This window comes from Triturus cristatus, chromosome 5_2 (genome assembly GCF_964204655.1).
Source record: "Triturus cristatus chromosome 5_2, aTriCri1.1, whole genome shotgun sequence".
NCBI classification, from domain to species: Eukaryota; Metazoa; Chordata; class Amphibia; order Caudata; family Salamandridae; genus Triturus; species Triturus cristatus.
In genome coordinates, this window is record NC_140588.1 from 971,901,097 (window position 1) to 971,921,888 (window position 20,792).

Below are 20,792 nucleotides of genomic sequence, written 5' to 3' on the forward strand. Positions count from 1 at the left end.
CCTCCTTCAAGGCTGTGGCAATGTAATAGACCATTGTGGGCAGAAGGAAGAGGCAATGGTAGTACAACCATACATGCCAACAGACCCGATTCAGGCAGGAAACGTCCAATGTTTTTAAGCTCAAATGGGCTTTATTTGATCTGTCTCCTGTCTACAATATCCTCTTTTTCAATGTAACTCAAAGGGGAAAATCAATACCCCAGTTTTTTTTCAAAATCTCCCTCTTACCAAGTTCAAAATGTTCGCAAGTATGGTACATTGGATCATGGAAGGAAATGGGATAGGGACATGGACTTGGATAACAGAGGACAGGAGGGACATGGAGAGGTGCACCAAACTGACCCTGCAGGGCAGGCATCAGGGTTTGCAGCAGCACAATACACCACACAGGGCATGCAGGACGGGAGTGCAGCACAACAATCCATAGAAAGCAAGAGGGAGGGGACAGGACCATGCACATGGACAACAGAGAACAGAGGGGCAAGAGGCAATGGTAGCTAGCTGACCATAATGGACAGACAGGAGAGAAAGCTGCAGCATAACAGACCATAAAGGGCAGGAGGGACGGATCAGGGGCATTACAATGGAACAGACAAGCCAGGAGGGAGGGAGTAGGGCTGGGGGCAAGGGGGCAGGGCAGGAGCAGCAAGATAGCCATGGAGGTCAGGCAGGATGGGCACTAGAAGCAAGACACACCATGAAGAGCAACAGTGAGACTGTGATGGCATACACACAGACCATGGAGGGAAGGTGGGAGGGGTTCAGGGGCAGCTAACTGACCACACAGGGAAGGTGGGAGGGGCCATGGCAGCACAGAAGACCATGCATGGCAAGTGGGAGGGTTAGTGGCAGCACAATGGCTATGATGGGCAAGAAGGAGGGTGGAGGGGCATGCACAAAGGACAATGGAGGATAGAAGGGAGGGTCAGGACCTGTGCACAGACAAGAAAGTTCAGGGGAAGGGACCTCACAACAGACCACACGGGGCAGGCAGGAGGAGCAGTTGCAGCACAACAGACCAGGGAGGGCAGAAGGGTGTGGCAGTACAATGGACCATGTAGGACAGGAGGAAGAGGATAGGGGCATGGCATGTAGACAGGCAGGGTGGAGGTGGCAGGGACAGGTTACAGTCATCTGACAATGCTAGGCAGGTGGGAGGGGAGTGGCAGCTCAACAGAACACTCAGAGTAGATAGGAGTGGCAGGTCCATGGGACATGGTGGGCAAAAAGGATGGAGCAGGGGCATGCACAAAGACATCGGAGGGCAGGGGGAAGGAGAATAGGGGCAGCAAACTAAGCACAGAGTTTAAGCAGGAGGTCAATGATGGGGCATAGAATTGGGCAATGGAGGGCAGGAGGAGTGGACTGGTACATCATACTAAATTGAGGGCAGTGGCAGCACATCAGACCATGCATGGCAGGAGGGAGGAGGCTAGTCCATGGATTCACACAACAGAGGATAGGGAGGAAGGGGATGGGGCAGCAAGCTAACTGTTCAGAGAAGGCGGGTATTAGGAACTTTATTGTTTTTAAAACATTGTGTCTGTGCGAACTACTTAAAATATGAACAAGTATGCAGCATAATCTCACTTTTATTCAGGAAGAAGAGGACGTTTGTGACTGTGACTCCGGGCTCACTTGGCAGAAACACCCCCTGACCCTCCACCCCCTATCGCAAAATGTAATGCCCGTGAAAAGGGTAGGTGAACACAGTGTTATATAGAACATAGTCCTGAGAGCACGATTAAAAATGAAAACTAGATATAGTGTATGGTATAAACTATGCACCAAAAAGTGTGATATAAGATGAACCGGGCGTGAAATATAATATGCAATACATTGTGCGCAATGACAGATTCATTGGAGAGCGCGAGAAAGCACAGGCACTAGCGCGTGCTATGCGATATGCGCCTTGGAGTGTAATATGCACACGGCAGTGTTGTTTAACCTAACTAGTCTCTAAAGTTGTAATATAAAATATGTGCCGGGGAGTGTAACGTTGCATATGCACTGTGACAAATATATGGATCCCAGATTGTAATATGTATGGCATAGCACTGTGCGTTATAACATAGGCATCGAGAAAGGCACGTTAGATGGGGCAATATAACCCGTGCGAAGACAAGTGTGGCATGACATATTCACGGGGTGGTGTTACAGTGCACATGGGCTAGAGAGTGTCATAGCATATGCACTAGCTAGTGGAATACAACACAGAGGTGTGTGGCACTCGGCAGGCAATGGTGGGTGTAACACAGCATTGGGCTCTGTCAGGAGCACGCTGTGACTCTCAAGTGATGTTCGTCCCCTTTCCAGAGAGTAAAATAAAAAGTATTACACATCCGGCAGTGGATGTGTGTTTTATTAACCGTGAGGGGGGTTTCTTGCATAGTTTTGGTCGAATTTTTGTCGAATCCCCTTTGAATGGCTTGGTGTGCATGTGTATTAAATGTGCCCGTCAATAGCTACCCATGTTTGTATAAATAAACGACAAGGGTGTCTACCAGGATTAGGCACGGTAGGGCATCAGACATGTCAGAGCTTCACTAGTGGTGTAAATACATTCCACGTGGATTCATTGCATGCATAGTCGCCTTTTAATGAATATCACGCAAATCGTCATGGTGATAGGTACGTACGGTTTGTCCAGCATGTCCTAGGTGTGTCTATAAATATATATTTTTTAAAAATAATAAAAAACAGTGGCCGGCCCTGGGGATTGGGGTCAAAAAAATATAATTAGGAGACTGGCCCTGGGTTATGGGGTCATCAGGGCCAATAAATTAGAATAAGAAGGGGAACCAAACAGCCCCCCTTCTTAAAAAACTAAAATAAATAAAAGACTGGCATCGTGCCGGAGGCCATGCCCCCTCCGTGCAGCACTCTGCAAACGCGCCCCCAACAGGCATCTCCAGTATGCGCCAGGGAGCTGCGCTGCAGCCAGGTGTTCTGAGGCCAAGCCCCTTTTTACACCTCTCTGCAACGCAGCTCTGTGGCGCTTACTGGAGGTACCTAGTGGTCTAGTTTGACCCTAGGGACCCTTAGGATTCAGGGGGACTTAATCTCTCAACTTAGAACAGCCACAGGGCGCGTTCACACAGTGGTGAAGGGAGGGGACGGGGCCTGAGGTGACGTGTGCAAACACGCACTATGGCATGTTTTAAATTGGGGTTATAATTTCCCTTCAATACTGAGGGCCCCTGGGGGCTAACTAGCCCACCAAGTGCTTCCAGTAAGCGCCACTGAGCTGCATTGCAGAGAGGTGGTCCAGGCCGTGCCACTTTTTACACCTCTCTGCAACGCAGCTCTGTGGCACTTACTGGAGGTACCTAGTGGGCTAGTTGGACCCTAGGGACCCTCAGGATTCAAATGAACTTAATCTCCCAACTAAAAATGGACACAGGGCGTGTTTACACAGTGGTGAAGGGAGGGGACGGGGCCTGAGTTAACGTGTGCAAAAACACCCTGTGGCCTGTTTTAAGAGGTAGTTTTAATCCCCATGCCCTATTATACACTAGGGGCTTACAGAGGAGGTCATGCTAATCACAGGGGGACCCCAACGCATAATGTTCCCTAGTGTATGTAGGTGTTTTCACTGTATTCTAAGTGTCTTTTAACATAGCACTGGCTCTAGGACTGGTTAGTCAGACTCAGTTACCACCAGTATCCGTCTGAAAAAGTTGAGGGTACAGGATGATTTTGCAACAAGGCTTCTTTCTGCTCTTCTTTTTGTTCTTTCTGCACGTTATCCTTCTTCCTGCACTTATCTTCGTATTTGAGGACTTCTGTTGCTTCTTTCTGCACTTCTTTTGTTTCTTTCTGTGCATTTTTTCTTCTTTCTTCACATGTCCTATCTCTGTAGGCATAGTTAGAAATTAGCATTTAAAAAACCTTTGAAATTCACAGAAAAAACCATAGGTTTCAGGCACGTTATAGTTAGGAATTAGCATTTAAAAAACCTCAGAAATTCACTGAAAAAACCATAGGTTTAAGGGGTGTTATAGTTAGCTGGACTTTTCACTTGTACAAAACCATTGAAATTCCCCCGTTATAGTTAGTTCAGCTAACTATAACTCGCGCGCCCGCAATGCACTGCTGATGACGTCACATATTACATCACTCATGACATGGTCAGTGACATCACTCATGACATCACTGATGACATCTCAAATGACATCACTGATGACATCACTGATGACATCATCCTTGTGATAGAGTGGCAGACCTCCTCTCACCCTAATATAACCTTTGATACACACATTCAAAAATAGAGACTAAAATTTTCAAAACAATGGCCATACCAATACCAGTTACAACAACCTCTTCAGTAATTCTAAGATCCACATACACATCCACTCATTCACCAACAGTCCTATACAGTCACTCATACATGTACTCACTCATCATATGTACTCATACACCTATACATCCTGTTACACAATGCCACTCATCCATAGAGTTACTCACACACATAGTCACTCATGCTAATAAAGAATCAAACATACATTTACTTGCATATACAGTTATACACACACCACCATACTTACTTCTACGGAAACTTACACATACTTAGTCTTTTAAACAATCACTTATAGAAACACATACTTATTCATACAGGAACTCTTTCAATCTCTCACTCTCACATATACTCACATATATACACCAATAGTCACATATACTAGTTTAAAACATATGTAGTTACTCATAAAGACACTATTGAGACAGTCATTCACTCACTAACACACCCATACACACACTCATCCACCCATACAGTCCTGCACACATGCTGTGTTCAACACATACAAACAGTGAGTCACTCATTCATGCACCTATGCACTACGTAATACCCCCCACCGAACCATGCAGACACTCAGACTGATACTCAAAAAACCAACTAATAACCTATATAGACACCCATGTAGCTACTCACCAACCCATGCAGCCACTTATACACAAAGTGAGAGACTGATACAGATATTTACATATTTAAACATTACTCACTAAGCCATGTATTCACTATGATACACTTAATCAGTCAGTTACACAATCAATTTTTCAAAAACAAATCGTCCATTTAGACACTTATATACCCATTTATTCTTCCATTGACCTTGAAATATACATATATAAAACATATTTAATTTTCAGAAAAACACACATTCACTGGATGATGTCATCAGTGATGTCATCAGTGATGTCATTTGAGATGTCATCAGTGATGTCATGAGTGATGTCACTGACCATGTCATGAGTGATGTAATATGTGACGTCATCAGCAGTGCATTGCGGGCGCGCGAGTTATAGTTAGCTGAACTAACTATAACGGGGGAATTTCAATGGTTTTGTACAAGTGAAAAGTCCAGCTAACTATAACACCCCTTAAACCTATGGTTTTTTCAGTGAATATATATATATTCACTGAAAAAACCATAGGCTTCACACATGTTATAGTTAGCGGAAATTTTACTGATAAAAAACCAATGAAATTCCCCCGTTATAGTTAGTGCAGGCAACTATAACTCACCCGACCGCAATCCTCTGCTGATGCTAATACTGTATTTAGACACTTATTTGCCCATGTCTTCTTCCATAAATTTTTAGCTATACATATATTACAAATATTTTTTTTTCATAAAGACACATATGTCATCAGCAGAAGATTGCGGTCGCGTGAGTTATAGTTGCCTGCACTAACTATAACGGGGGAATTTCATTGGTTTTTTATCAGTAAAATTTCCGCTAACTATAACATGTGTGAAACCTATGGTTTTTTCAGTGAATATATATATATATATATATATATATATATATATATAATTCACTGAAAAAACCATAGGTTTCACACATGTTATAGTTAGCGGAAATTTTACTGATAAAAAACCAATGAAATTCCCCCGTTATAGTTAGTGCAGGAAACTATAACTCACGCGACCGCAATCCTCTGCTGATGCTAATACTGTATTTAGACACTTATTTGCCCATGTCTTCTTCCATTAATTTTTAGCTATACATATATTACAAATATTTTTTTTTCATAAAGACACATATGTCATCAGCAGAAGATTGCGGTCGCGTGAGTTATAGTTTCCTGCACTAACTAGAACGGGGGAATTTCATTGGTTTTTTATCAGTAAAATTTCCGCTAACTATAACATGTGTGAAACCTATGGTTTTTTCAGTGAATTTGCAAGGTTTTTTAAATGCTAATTCCTAACTATAACGTGTGTGAAACCTATGGTTTTTTCAGTGAATTTGTACGTTTTTTTAAATGCTAAGTTACTTTACGCCATTCGTGGCGTGCGCGCCCACTTAACGCAGTTCGTTCCGTGCGCGCACGGTGCGCTTCGCGCACCGTGCGCGCACAGTGAGCACGCGGTGACCTTCGCGCACCGCGCGCCCACTTTACGCAGTTAGTGCCGTGCACGCACGGTGGGCACGCGGTGCGCGTGCCCACGTTACGCTAGATGGGCCATGTACGCACGATGCGCTTCGCGCACCGTGCGCACATGGAGGACATATTATGCGCTTCCTTGTGATAGGTAATCTGTTGAAATTTTTTTGGGAAATGCTGTGCTCTTATATGCCATGCACAAATGGTGGCCTTCGGCCACCATTTGCACACGGGGTGGAGAGAGTGGGTTTTTTTTTTTAATAATTATTTACCGTACGCGTACGGTAAGCGTACGGTAAGCGTAATCGGCGAAATTTTCGAAAAATAAAAAATTACCGTTTTTTGCCTTGGGGGATCTTTGAAGACTCAACTAACATGGTTATGTGCATGGGCGCTGTCTAAACAGCCCCTTTATATGTTTTTGGCATTTGTTTATCAGCTCCCCCCTCAGAGTGCGAGAGAGAAAATGGCGGCCGCCGCTTCCTGGTTTCGACCGATTCGAATGTTTACTAAGATCTAAGGGCCAATCAGAATCGCGCTCGCGCACGCCACCGTACGCGTACGGTAAGCGCACCGTAAGCTGGCTCAGATATATATATTGATTTAAAGGCTATTTTCTCAGAATCTACTAAACAGATTTACACCAAACCTACAAAAGGCACTTCCTTGACCTGAGGACTACCTCTCTGCCAAATTTCAAGTAATTCTGTTCAGCCGTTCGGGCTGTAGCTGTGTCTAAAGGTCCTATGGAAAAATGCATGGGAAAAACGCGTTTTGGGACCCCCCTTTTATCTCAGCCCCCGCTTGACGAATCCCCCCGAGACTTTCAGGGTAGGAGCGGAGCGTAGCGCCCCACCTATTTTAAAAAATTCGCAAGGATTCGTCGACCGGCGCAAAAGTTATTCAAAATAGAATGTTGCGGATTTCCTATGGAAACGTGGTCCTAACTATAACTACCTACTGGCGACCGCCAGTAGGTAATATATATATATATATATATATATATATATATATATATATATATATATGATATAATCGCTTCTGTAGGTGTGCAATAATTATAATACCAATTCCGTTGAATGTCCTGATTTGACTTTGATTGATACAAACCAAGAAATAAAATACAAATTTGCTACAATTGTAATTTATTGCTCCGAAATGTCGATATAGTATAGTTAAGGCTGAGCGAAGCATTAGATATTTGTAGAAGGTTCAGTGGTCTATAAGGTGCATGAAATGTATACAGGAAAACATTGACTTGAGAGGAGTTTACTGATTAATTGGCTTAAACCTGCCTGCAGCTAGAACATGCACTAAATCTAGTACCTCTTTATTACAGCATTTAATAAAAGTAATATAACACTTTATCACTTTATTAGATTAATGATACCATGGCAGTATTCAGAAGAAATGATTGGTATTGAGGGAGCTTTAGGGTAAAGTAATCTGTTTGAATCCATATTAAACAATATCATATCAACATTGTTTTTCCTCAGACTAAAGGTGGGTTGACTAACTATATTTGTATAGTATGGTAGCATGGAAATGAATATCTTCAGGTGTCATTTACCAGATGGCAGGAAAATACAGTTAACTCTTGCAAACCGGGCGCCCAAGAATAGGCATCAGACATCAAACACCTGACCCTCCTAGAAAATGCTCCTCTGTGTGTATGGTAAGCAAGGGTTTTTGGAACAGGTAACACACTGCAGCTGCAAAACTTACATTTTTGTGTTTTATATTTTCTTTCAGTTACCTGGTTGGGGATGAGCTTTGGGTAGTTATGGAATACTTGGCTGGCGGATCCTTGACAGACGTTGTTACAGAAACGTGTATGGATGAAGGACAGATAGCAGCTGTTTGCAGAGAGGTAAGCTGTGCAACCCATTGGAAGACATGAATAACTTACAAGAGAAAATGTGTTTTTCAAATTTTACTTTTTATGCCTGGTCATAAACGGTTAGAAATCTTACTCATGTGATGTTACACTTTGGCAGTAAATCAAACGCACAAAAGATGATGGAAGGCTGCTTGCAATAAGTCTAACCACTGGCAATCATTCTAGGTAGCATTCCAACCTATTGTTCTCTTGCCCACTATGCCACCTCAAGATTAGGCCCAGCCATATGCAAATTAGTCTTGACCCTCCTCCAATAGGAACAGTCCAGCATGAACTGCCAAGCCAGGTCCTCTCTGAATCAGAAAACAAGCAACTCAACACAGGTTCAGTTGGGTGTAGCTTGGTTCCAGTGGCACAGTGAGCAAGAGACCCACACCTGGGCATGCCTTTGGCCACTTAGGGCGTTATGTCAAATTAACGGCATCACTAGGAGTTGCTGCAGAGCTTCTAGGGCACTCTGAGTGGGCCAAGACAGCTCACACATCATACAACACTTTCAACCAGGTAGTAGAAATTACAATGAAGGCCTCAAAGTTACAGTTAATATATACATGAAAAAGACATTGTGGCTGTCAGAAACAAAGGAGATGCTTTGATTCTTGGACCTCTGTGGCAAAGATTCGTTCGACTTTCCCTCCAGCTAACAATTAAACTGGGTTAAAACAATCTGGATTAGCAAACTTGTTTTCTTAGTGGTGAATATTGAATCCACCCATGTAATGTATCAGGGAATTTAGTCACTTTACTTATGTGGTAAATACTTTGCTGAAGGGTAGTTTTTCATAAGCATCACTCATAAGTGTTGTTCTTTTTAAAGATGGCTCTATTCTGAACTTGAAATGAGAGCTTTGGTCAATGTACTTCCTTGGTACCTTGATACGTGATTTGTAATCTGTTCAGTGGCACTTGGGGCCCCTTCAGAGCATATGTATATTAACCGATTTATGTACAAGTGTGTGGAGCAGACAAAGTATATCTCTAGTAATGTTCAGAAGCGCAGTTCCCCCGTTTGTTGCAGGGTAGTCTGCAGCGTGTTCAACAAAGTGTGACTTGACTGCAAATAGTCTACCACCATAGGTAGAAGTTAAAATTGGGACAAGGAGGCTTGATTAGGACCCCTGTGGGGTGGTGGGCACTCTATAAATGCTGCAAGTTTTTTCTCAGCTCACCTGAATGAATGGCATGTCATATTTTGCACGATTTTCAATGTAAGGTAGGACATTCACTTCGGTCCCCAGCGATTCGAGGGGATTCTGGTATGTAGCACATTAAACTGTGCATTACAGCATAGTTGTTCAGCTGCATCATGCATTTACACCTCATTGTTTTTCTTTCTAGGGATTAATTCTTTAAAAAAAAAACACATGGAACACGTTTGTGATCCTAGGATTTACAATCCATTCTTTATTCTGTATTGCTTTTCTCCATGGACACCTAATTTTCCCCGTTTTTAACCCTAATTCACCCCTAGGCTTATGTTTTTCTTAAAGTTGCATCTCGCCTTTTTTCTTCTGCGAGTTCTTTTTCCACCTGTTCTCCTCATCCCTGTAGATTGTTGCTATGTCGGTGGTATCTGAATGATTCAGACAATGTTCAGTACTCTGTGAAAGATGTCGCCTGTGGTATCCAAAAGAATAGATGTTTAAACACATGGAGGGGAAGCTTCGACTCGTGTGTGTTAAAATAACATGTGAAGTGGGGTGAATGGCCGAAAAGACTGGAATACAAGAATATAGGTTGTTCCTTTGCATGCATTTACATCATATCATGGTAAATACATCGAGTGCCTTACATCAGGCATATTTACATCCAGAAATCCTTTACTTTGCATCATCAAAGGCGAGGTTTTTTGTTTTCCGAATATGCTTGAACATACATAAGTATAAGTCCCAGTAGAAGGCAGTAGCCGAAATGCGTCGGCCTGGGAGATTAATGCAGTTTGCTGTTTAATTTGCATTATCAAAATTGTTACCTGTTGGAAACTTTTGAATGGTGACGAATTGAAAAATAAAAGAAAAAAGCATATAACTTACAAGTGCGGTGTCTGAGGAGTTTGGGCTGCTGTGTAACAGGTCCGGAAAGACAACCATGTAGAGGATGTATATATAAATATATGCTCATGTGATCAAGGCCACTGCGTTGGCCGAAACACGTTATGACCGCTTGCACTATTTAATTTAATAAAGCACGATATCTTTAACAGCAGAACAGCGCATCCGTTTTTCTCTACATGGTGCCTGCATGCATCTTGGAGTGTAAACTGATATAAATATATATGTACATATTTATTTTTATTTGTATTATTTGTGATTTTAGAATCATTTTAAAATTATTGTAATTAATTTTCTAATCATAAGATATGATGAATACAATTTAAATAATGTGAATACATCAATAAAAAAATACTCCTAGTAAAAACAATGCTAAATAGAATAATAAGTGCCGTAATTAATAGTATTATTAATACTACTGATATTAAAACGGTAATCATTCTTTAATTATTTTTAAGCAATCTTACCCATGTCTGAAACAAAAAATCCTATTTACCATAGCTAAAACTCACCTTTAACCATAAATCCATGACCGCTACTGAACCCTACAAACATATTACCCCAAAATAGTACGCATCCATGAACCCTAAAAATAGCATTAAACCATAACTGAAAAAAATCCCTGAACCCTAAAAACAACTTTATATCCCTATATCCATACTGTCACCAAATCCTAAAACTCTCTTTTCATCTTGAGCACTTTCTATGAACCCTAAATAAAATTACCTCTAAACCCTAGAAATCCGATTGATCCATAGCTCAAAAACCCTATTCCTAAACCCTAAAAAAGGAATTTAAATCTAACACTCAATGACTTCCCAAAAGTCTACAACTAACCCTTATCACTAAACCAAACCCCGGATCATAAACATCCATTACACCTCCATTCTACCCAACCCTGTACCCTGAAGATACCAATACCTGAACACCCACCCAAGAAAACTTAGAAGAAAATTTGAACGTTGTACACAAATACTCCCTAAAAACCTAACTCATTTTTTTAAACCCTGAATAGATTGCTACTCCTAAACCCTAAATACCCATTAAACCAAAACACTACATATCCCTTAAAGCTAAACATCTAATTAACCCAGTTAAAAAAAGAATCTATCCCTAAACCCCAAAAAAACTTCATCTCCCCAAAACTCCCCATTTACCATAAACGTCTTCAACCCCTGCAACCTAAAAACCTAAAATACAACACAAGCACACGCAAACACGCACAGCACTCCTATTTATGCATATGTTATCTCTACTTTTGCTTTCAATATTTTTTATTTAAAAAACCTAAAGAAGAATGTTGGGCAAACCTCTTACAGACAATTGAAAATAAAAATATAAAAGGGTTTTGGAGCTGATACAGGAGGCTGCAGGTAGAACTCCGGGTACTATGAGCAGTGTTGTGGAGGAGGCAGCATGGGGAAACTATTTAAGCAACCTTTACAATGCCAAAAGGCCCCCGGAAATCGAGAATAATCGATCAACCTGGATAAGGGGAGTAGAAGGTTTAATACCAGACTTCTCTGTAGAGAAAGTAAAAGATACCATTAAAAAATTGAACTTATCACGTGCAGCTGGACCAGATAACCTCCCTGCTATCTTAATTAAAACTCAGATAGACTGGTGGGCAGGTTTCTTTTCCCAGATGTTTGTGGCAATTCTGGTGTCAGGCAAATTCCCCAAGACCTGGAAAGGCGCCATAATTAGACCCTTGCACAAAAAAGGGGAAAAAAAGGACCCCAAGAACTATAGGTTAATTAACCTATTAGATATTGGGGTTAAGGTCTTTTCGAAAATAATCCTGGGCAAGTTGAAGGAATGGGTAGAGCAGCGGTCAATAGTTCCAATTGAGCAGGGTGGCTTTAAGGAGGGGCACTCAACTGTTGATCACTGTTATGCACTGTGGGCGGTGGCGAGGAAGTCCATGGAGCAGCAGGGCAAATTGTTTTGCTGCTTCGTGGACTTTCGCGCAGCCTTTGACTTGGTGGATAGGGATTGTCTGTGGGAAGCATTAAGGAAGTATGAGGTGTCTGCTGATCTCTTGTTGGTAATTCAAGAACTGCATAGCCATAACTGGGCATGTGTAATCAAAGATACTTCTGGCGGGCTCACAAGGGAAATTCCTATAAACAATGGGTTGAGGCAGGGCTGTGTATTGGCCCCATTACTCTTTGCCATATTTTTAGCAGACTTGCCCCTTCTCCTGGGTACAGCCAGAGGTGCAAGCCCGAAAATAAATGGTAAGCATCTACCCTGCCTGCTGTATGCTGATGACCTTGTAATAATGGACCAAACAGAGGTAGGGCTGCAGAGAAAGTTGAATGTATTTAACGAATACATCACTGCAAAGCGTTTTATAGTAAATATGGATAAAACAAAAATCTTGTGTTTTGGGAAGAAGAGTACGAAGTTTAGTTGGTACTTGGGCCAAACCAAGTTAGATACTGTAAATGAATATAAATACCTCGGAATATGGTTTACAAGGTCTTTGAAGTGGGATACCCATCTGGAAGCACAGAAACTAAAAGCGCATCTTGCGGTATGTGGGTTGAAAAGATTTGACTATAGCTATGGCGATATGTCACATAAACCTCTATTGACCGCCTTTAAGGCTATGGTTCCGCCACAATTCCAATATGGGCCAGAGGTTCTATGCATTGATGGGAAAAGCTCATGGGACAAAGAGGAGGGTAAATGTCTAAAATCCCTGCTGTCCCTTCCAGGGTCGGTGATGATTCAGGCAATTAGATTGGAATTGGACCTACCTTTATGGAATGTCCAGGTCCAGTCAAGTTTGCTTAGATTCTGGAACCGCCTGGGTATGGGGGAAGTCACCAAGGTATCACAATGGTGTATGAAGGAAATTCAATCCAGTGAGTTAAAGTGGGCGAAGGCAACAAGAAGGAAACTCCTGACCATTTGCGATTACCTAATGGTGGACATTGACCCCATGACACTCCAAATTAATGTGATAAAGAATGTGCTTAAAGTGCAGGGTAAGGTATGCTCGAGGGCAATAGATCTAAAGTATTTGAGAGAAAAAGACTCTGTAAAGTTTATGAGCGCTGGATGGGAGAAAGACTCCAGCTTTCCATATATGGATTTGCTACCTAACCGTTGGCTAAGGAAAGAAGTCTTTAAGTTAAGAATAGGAATCAATCCGCTATTTATAAATAGCGGAATAAAAGCTGCCCTTTCACATCCGGATGGTAAATGCGTGTGTAAAATAGGAATGAAGTGTGATATTTTGCACCTTTTATTGGATTGTTATCTGTTTTTAAATCTACGTAAAGTGTTTCTTCGCCCGATATTTTTAAAATATGATGTCAATGAGCGCTCGCAAGCACGTGATCTTTTAGTGGAAATGGAAAATCTTGACATTGCGATAGCCATTGGGAAATTTATGCAGGGGGTTTATAAATTTATAAACTGAGTAGAGACCCATGAAAAGGCCAATGCTTTTTAATTCTAATGAATTTTGGTTTAATTGTGTAAATGCAGTTTTATGACAGTAGAATTTTTATAGTAAATGGAAAGAATTTGTGTTATGACGATTTTAGATGATAAAATATGTATTGTGGTTTATAAATCAATTGGTCTAAATAAACTTTACTTTTGACTTGACTTGAAAAAACCTTAATAAACAAAATGTGTTCAGTATTCCTGTATTTTTAATGAATTGTTTTTTAGTATTCAAAAACATTGATTTTTATTAACTTAAACATAACTTGTCATTAAACTTTTAAGCTAACTAAATTAATTTAGACAGTTATAGCAATTTAAATGTGCACATCCTTAAAATAAAATATATATTAAGGTAACTTATCTGTGAAGTAAAGACACTAAAACCTGCTAGTGTATGTAAGACCTTCGACGTAACTGTAGCATACTGAATGCACTATTATGGGCTTCATGAAAAGTTGAAGAACATTGAGGGAATTGCCAACAAGATTCTGTGTATTCAAGAGCCTAGCTTTCATCATAAGATAAAAGTATGAGCTCTCAAATGTATGCTTGAATGTTTGCTTGTGTATATGCATATTGTTGTATCAGTATGAGCACAAAACATGTATTGAAGAAGGTTTATTTGTGTGCATGGATTATGTTGTACTGGTTTTAGTATCCACATATGAAAGATGCTTTGTGTGCATGCATTATTTTGTATCTATAGGAGCCCATGTACGAAGAAGGAATTTTAAGCATTATATACCATGTCAACATCCTAGTCTTTAGACCTTTTTGTGTATGTATTTGCATTTGTATATCAGACCAATAAGAATTCAGTGTATTTACTTTAAGTTGTTGGTCATGCAGTGACATCTTTTCTAGAAGATAACAACTTGGCTGCCTAGTTTTGTGGTTTCTGAAAACAATGCATATATTTTAGACGGTGTCCACTTGAAATTAAGTAGCTGTAATTCAGTTGTAAAATAATTGTGCTTTCAGAACTTAGTTCAGTAAAACTACCCTAATCTGAAACAAGAATTCTTTATAAACTGCATCACGTTTTGAATGCAAGGCTTTACTGCTCCTCATTAGGGCCGGTTCTGTACTTGTATTGGTTTTACTCTGGAGAGAGCCAAAGCAGTGCAACTAAAGCGTGTATTTTTGTTACCACTAAAATATTTATTTCCTCCGGATTTCAGTTGTTCTTTTCATCTAAATCTGTTTTTCCCATTTATATAATATTGGTGTCTACAAACACAGGTATGGAAGAAGGATGTTTTTATGTATTAAATAGGGTGCCTTTGTACTGTAGAAACTAATCTCTTTCTTCAAAAGATGTTAAGAAATGTTTGACCTTTAAATGTCTGGCAAAGTTACAAGTAGTTCCTAAAAATAAAACCTTGCACAACACTGTTCTCATTGGTTATACTGTACCAGTAAGTGAACTTGATGAGTAAAACTGTTTGCATCTTTCTAGTGCCTCCAAGCCTTGGATTTCTTACATTCAAACCAGGTGATCCATAGAGACATCAAGAGTGATAACATTCTTCTAGGAATGGACGGATCTGTGAAATTAAGTAAGTTTTCCTGTGTGTGATATTAACAATTTGTGAAACCGTAACTATGCAAATAGCACTTAACTTTGGATAGGAGTATTAATGAAATTTGTTTTGAGTTTTTAATATATTAATGAGGGATGTTGCTGTGCGAGAGGTAGACAAGGAAACAGGGTACCAGCAAGGTGGCCAAAATGTGTTTTTGTTACTTTTATATTTTAAGGTTTTTATTACTGTTTTCATACCTGTGGCATTGTATTTAATGTTCGAGAAAGACGGTCTTATATTTCTCCACCTAATGTGTATATTTTCTTCTTTCAACTATCTTCATAGTATAATCAATGTAATAAACACTATGGCTGATCGTCGTTCTAGAGACTTGATAGTACAAGCTACCATCTCGCTCAAAAATTGGACCCCGGAGTGGATGGCTTAAGAAAAGGGCATAAGTGTTTGGAAAGACCTTATTTTGGACATCAACCTCACTCAACAATAGCACTGTTGCATATAATGTGGTTAGGCCATTGAATATTATAGATTTATATTTTTAAAAAAGCACTTTGTGGAACCTCATTCACTTACACTTTCTTTTGTTAGATCTTAACGTACTTCAGTCAGTACGCAGGTATTGTCCTCTCACAGTTTTAAAAACAATGTAGTACTGAAAGAAAGGCAAAGACAGTCGGCTGCAATCTGTAACAATTCAAGAAATTTTCGTTCGGTATTTAGTTTTTGTAAAATGAGCCATGTATCTGTCCTTGAAGCGCCTACAATGGAATCCTTGGTACATGGAAGAAACAATAAAGCGCATACAGTAACATGGACAATTGCTGTTGAAATATTTGATAGATCCATGTTATCAGATCCTAAGTGAATGTAAACTGGATGGCTGTCTCATGCAGATTATTAGGCAGAGGCTAGGCGTTTATTGCAAGTACAATGAAGGTCTGATCACCTGGTCTAGTCTCCTTTATAGATCTGAGTGTGCAGAATATTTTGGTCTTACTTGATTGTCTTTTGGGAATTGGTCAAATAAACCCATTGCTACCAGATACTTCTCCAAATGTAGGCTCAATTCGTAAGTGTCTGAAATTCCTATTGAATTACCTTAATGTCAGCTGCCTAAAATATGCTTCCAAACCTCCCAAGTTATCTGCCTCTTTCCCATACGTTTAAAAGTGTTATTCTCATACTGTTACCCATATTTTACAGTATCAAACTTAGGTGTCACGCTCTGCCCACGTATAGAATACTTTAAAAGAGTATATATTTGTTTGCTTCGACATTTATACAATTAAACTGCTAGTCTGTCCTTCACCCCTAAATGCATTGTCTCAAAAGGTATCCCATTCGTACATTTTCTTTGTCCAGTCTCTTGACCAGTGTCAACAGTTTAGCAAGCCACCCACAACAAGTGCATAGAAAGCTCATCACAAGCAAGCACCCAGTAGAATCCTCACATTAGATGGGAAATTTATCATCACTCAGTGCATACGTTGAAAAATACATAACCATTAGCATAACCCTTCAAATTTAAAACTGTTCATGTTGATTATTTTACATCCATATAATTAAGCCTAATCTTCACATCTCCTTCTGTCATTATTTCTCTTTTTGAAAGCTTGTTTCACAGTGAACTACTACTGAAGCTTGTTTCACAGTGAACTACTATTGATCTGTTGCAATTCAAAAGGTGTTGCAGGTATCCAGAAATGACCCTCCAAAACACGTGCCTCGATTAAGTGCCTTTCATAAGGGAATTCATAATGCACTGAATTGTGTACAGAGGTCATAGACGCTACATCTCCCTGTTGCCATTTAATTCGAATGTATTACTTTGGTTGGTTTATGTTAACGTGGATTCCTTTTAAAAGTTTTTCTTTCTGCCATAGGACTTCACTAAAATACTTAGGTAGAACCCTGTTCTACATTTCATTGTGTCATCAACATTCTTTATATGATCTAAAAATTGTCCTTGCCTTGTGGTGGAAATCTTCTTTAAGATTTGTGTTTTTGTGAATTTTAATTTTTGAATTTAAAGATGTGTCTATTAGAATTGCTGAGTACTGGACAGTCTTTGAAAGGAAGAAAGTGGTACTTCTCTTTCTGTCCTTAAATCCGATGCTAATTTCATATTTTCAGTTGAAAGAGCTAATTTCTCTGCCAAGAAGCATTGTCTGGCAAATATCTCTGATAATACATTAACTTCACTGAAATGTCCAGGGCCCATTCTGAGTCATTTTGGAATCAATATTCCTGCAAGAATGCTTCTAATTGCATTAGATAGTGTACTGCAATAACCTTTTTGAAGTCAGTCAATTACATTTATGTTTCAGCAGAGTAATTCAAATCAAATAGATATCTTTCAGACACCAGATATTCCTAATATTTCCATTTGTCCTTGTGTTTAGATGAAGGGGCTGACAAAAACAATGTGTACTTCAGGTAAACTGTGATGGGTACAGAACGCCTGTCAGAGGTGTGTCGCTCCTATTATTTTAAAGGACAGAAGCCCTCACGTACCCTGAGGTGCCAGGCATCATCGTTGTGCCCCTCCTCATACTGACTTCACAAGTGGTATCTTGGTGTGCTAGTACCCTTAAAGGTGGGAGCTCTTGAGGTGCTGAAAAATCAGGCGTGGGTCCTCTGTAGCTGTAGGTTGGGATATATGAATAGACGACTGTGTGAATAAAGAATTCCATCCCATTGTGGGTCAGAGCTTATATTCTTTAAAATAATAAGAGCAGCAAACCTCAGACAGACCTTTGTCCGCTGGACATTTGACCAGGAATACTTGTTGTCAGTATGATTAGGAGGTCATACTCCTTGGTCATTTAATTGACTGATTTCCCTCTGTCCGGGTAGCTAGCATGCTTGTATTATATGTACAAACAAAGTGTTGATGGGATGTAGAAATACAGTTTGCAACCTCTGCATAATATCTAAATGCATAGCTGATACAGTGTTCTAATCTATCTGAAATTGCCTTTGCATGTCTGGAAAAATAATAGTAATTGATACTGTGTGAGGGTATGTTATTGTACTGTATTGTAGATGGTTTAATTGCAATGGCATAGCAACAGAGTACTTTACAGACACTCAGTTTCAGAATAAATGTGCACATTTGCTAACTAAATACGTAAGGGGTGTGGTAGCCCTTTGACGGGGAACGGGGAAGACTTTATTCAGGTTGTTGAGTTATTAAGTAGCCCATTAAAAATGCGTCAAATAGAACCAAGCACGATCAGATTTAGTTGGTCATATAATGCCAGGGTGTTTCTGGTATTTATCAGAGTATTCCTGACACAGGCAGACACAAGGTGATCAAAACTGCTATTCAAGAGAAGGGCCATGGTTTAAGAATTATAAGTAAGAAGTGTTTCCATATTTCGCCATATGATTTTACCAATAAGAGATGGGCTATCTTAACGTCTGTCATTTCTTTTCTCTAGCTGATTTCGGTTTCTGTGCTCAGATTACTCCTGAGCAAAGTAAACGGAGCACAATGGTGGGGACTCCCTACTGGATGGCGCCTGAAGTTGTGACACGGAAAGCATATGGACCAAAAGTTGACATCTGGTCCTTAGGCATTATGGCAATAGAAATGGTGGAAGGAGAGCCCCCTTACCTTAATGAAAATCCGCTCAGGGTAAGTGTGTTTCCATGATATATTACTCCATATGGGATCACAGTCGTGGGCACTTTTTTATTGAATAATCTCTTTCTGTGCTGTGCAAATCATTCCTAGTTGTATTTATCCTCCTTTGGGCAGAATGAAAGTCATCTATGTCTGTATTTTAAAGACTTGTTGACAATAGACTACAGAGACACCTGCATTGTCAAGCTACACCTACAAATATTGGTGGGAATTGTTGCCTTACTCTTTATCTTGTGCAATTGTTAGGACTAAAAGAGATGCTAAAGTGTTGCTGTTGTTAAATAGGCTCTGAGAGACTAGTTAGTGATTGCTGTAAATCTAAGGCCCATACCACTAAAAAGAATATGAATGAAAATGCTACTTACCAGTATGCATCTGTTCTTGGCATGTAGAGCTGTAGAGTTGTATACTTTAGCATAGATCGTCATCTGGTGTTGGGCTCGGATGGTTGCGCTTTGTTTTTGTCGAAGAAGTCTTTGTAGTCACGGGATAGGTGACTCCTCCTTATGGTGATAGTGCGCATGGGCATCGACTCCATCTTCCGATTGTTTTTGCCATAAAGGGTGATTGATCGAGTTAGTAAGAGAATCGAAAAGTATGACCATGCGATGTATCTAAATAAGATAATTCTGCAACTGATAAAGGTATCCGGGGAGGTGGGTGGGCGTATACAACTCTACAGCTCTACGTGCCAAGAACAGATGCATACTGGTAAGTAGCATTTTCCGTTCGAGGCATATGAGCTGTAGATTGTATACTTTAGCATAGACTATAAAGCAGTTTTCTCTCCTTAGCGGTGGCAACCTGTATCCGTTGCAGTAGTTTGAAAAAGTGTTCTTAATACAGCCTGGCCCCCAGTAGCTTGTTGCTTTGCTTGCACATCTACACAATAGTGTTTAGTTAAAATATGCGGTGTAGACCAAGCTGCTGCTTTGCAGATGTCATCTAGGGGAATGTTCCCTAAGAATGCCATAGAAGCCCCTAGTTTGTGTGTGGAGTGAGCTCTAGGGGGAATAATTAATGTGTGTTTAGCTTTGAGATAGCATATTTGGATGCATTTAACAATCCACCTTGCAATTCCTGTCTTTGAAATGGGATTGCCTTTGTGAGGTGGGGAGAAAGCTACAAAAAGTTGTTTTGTTTTTCTAAAACTTTTAGTTTTTTGATGTAGTAGAGTATCGCTCTTTATAGTCCAGCGTGTGGAGAGTACGTTCTGCCACTGAGTCTGGTTGTTGGAAAAATACTGAAAGTTCAACCGACTAATTGAGGTGAAAGGCAGATACCACTTTAGGCAGAAATTTTAGATTAGGCCTAAGAACCACTTTACTATGGTGTATTTGTAGAAATGGTTCTTGTATGGTTAATGTCTGGAGTTCACTAACTCTCCTAAGTGATGTGATAGCTACCAGTAAGGCTACTTTCCAAGTAAGGAACCTATAACTTGCATTTGTGCAGAGGTCCAAATGGTGGACCCATGAGTCTGGTGAGGACTATATAGAGATTCCATACAGGAGAAGGTGGAACTCTAAGTGGAATTATTGTTTTAAGTCCTTGCATAAACGCTTTGATAGCGGGTACTCGAAACAACAACAAATATTGGTCTGTGGCGAGCAGATCTATGTCTAGATGACCCCACATGTGAAAGAATGGAAGAAGAACTTGAGGATGAAGTTCCCATTTGTGGATCTGCTGTGTTTGATGACTGAGTAGATCCGCGATTTGATTGTGCACTCCTGGTAGATGTTCTGCGAGGAGGTAAATGTTTTGAGGAATGGCCCATCTCCATATG

General features: G+C 40.3%; 1 protein-coding gene across 3 annotated transcripts in view; it reads left to right on the forward strand.

Annotated features, from left to right (window-relative positions):
* Positions 1–20,792, forward strand: part of PAK3 (p21 (RAC1) activated kinase 3) — a 347,852-nt gene that overhangs the window by 314,441 nt on the left and 12,619 nt on the right. For all 3 annotated transcript variants that reach the window (XM_085608185.1, XM_085608186.1, XM_085608184.1), the window contains 3 exons: positions 8,144–8,261; positions 15,267–15,366; positions 18,798–18,994. In XM_085608185.1, coding sequence (XP_085464311.1) covers positions 8,144–8,261; positions 15,267–15,366; positions 18,798–18,994 — 415 coding nt within the window. The remainder of the gene's footprint in view (positions 1–8,143; positions 8,262–15,266; positions 15,367–18,797; positions 18,995–20,792) is intronic.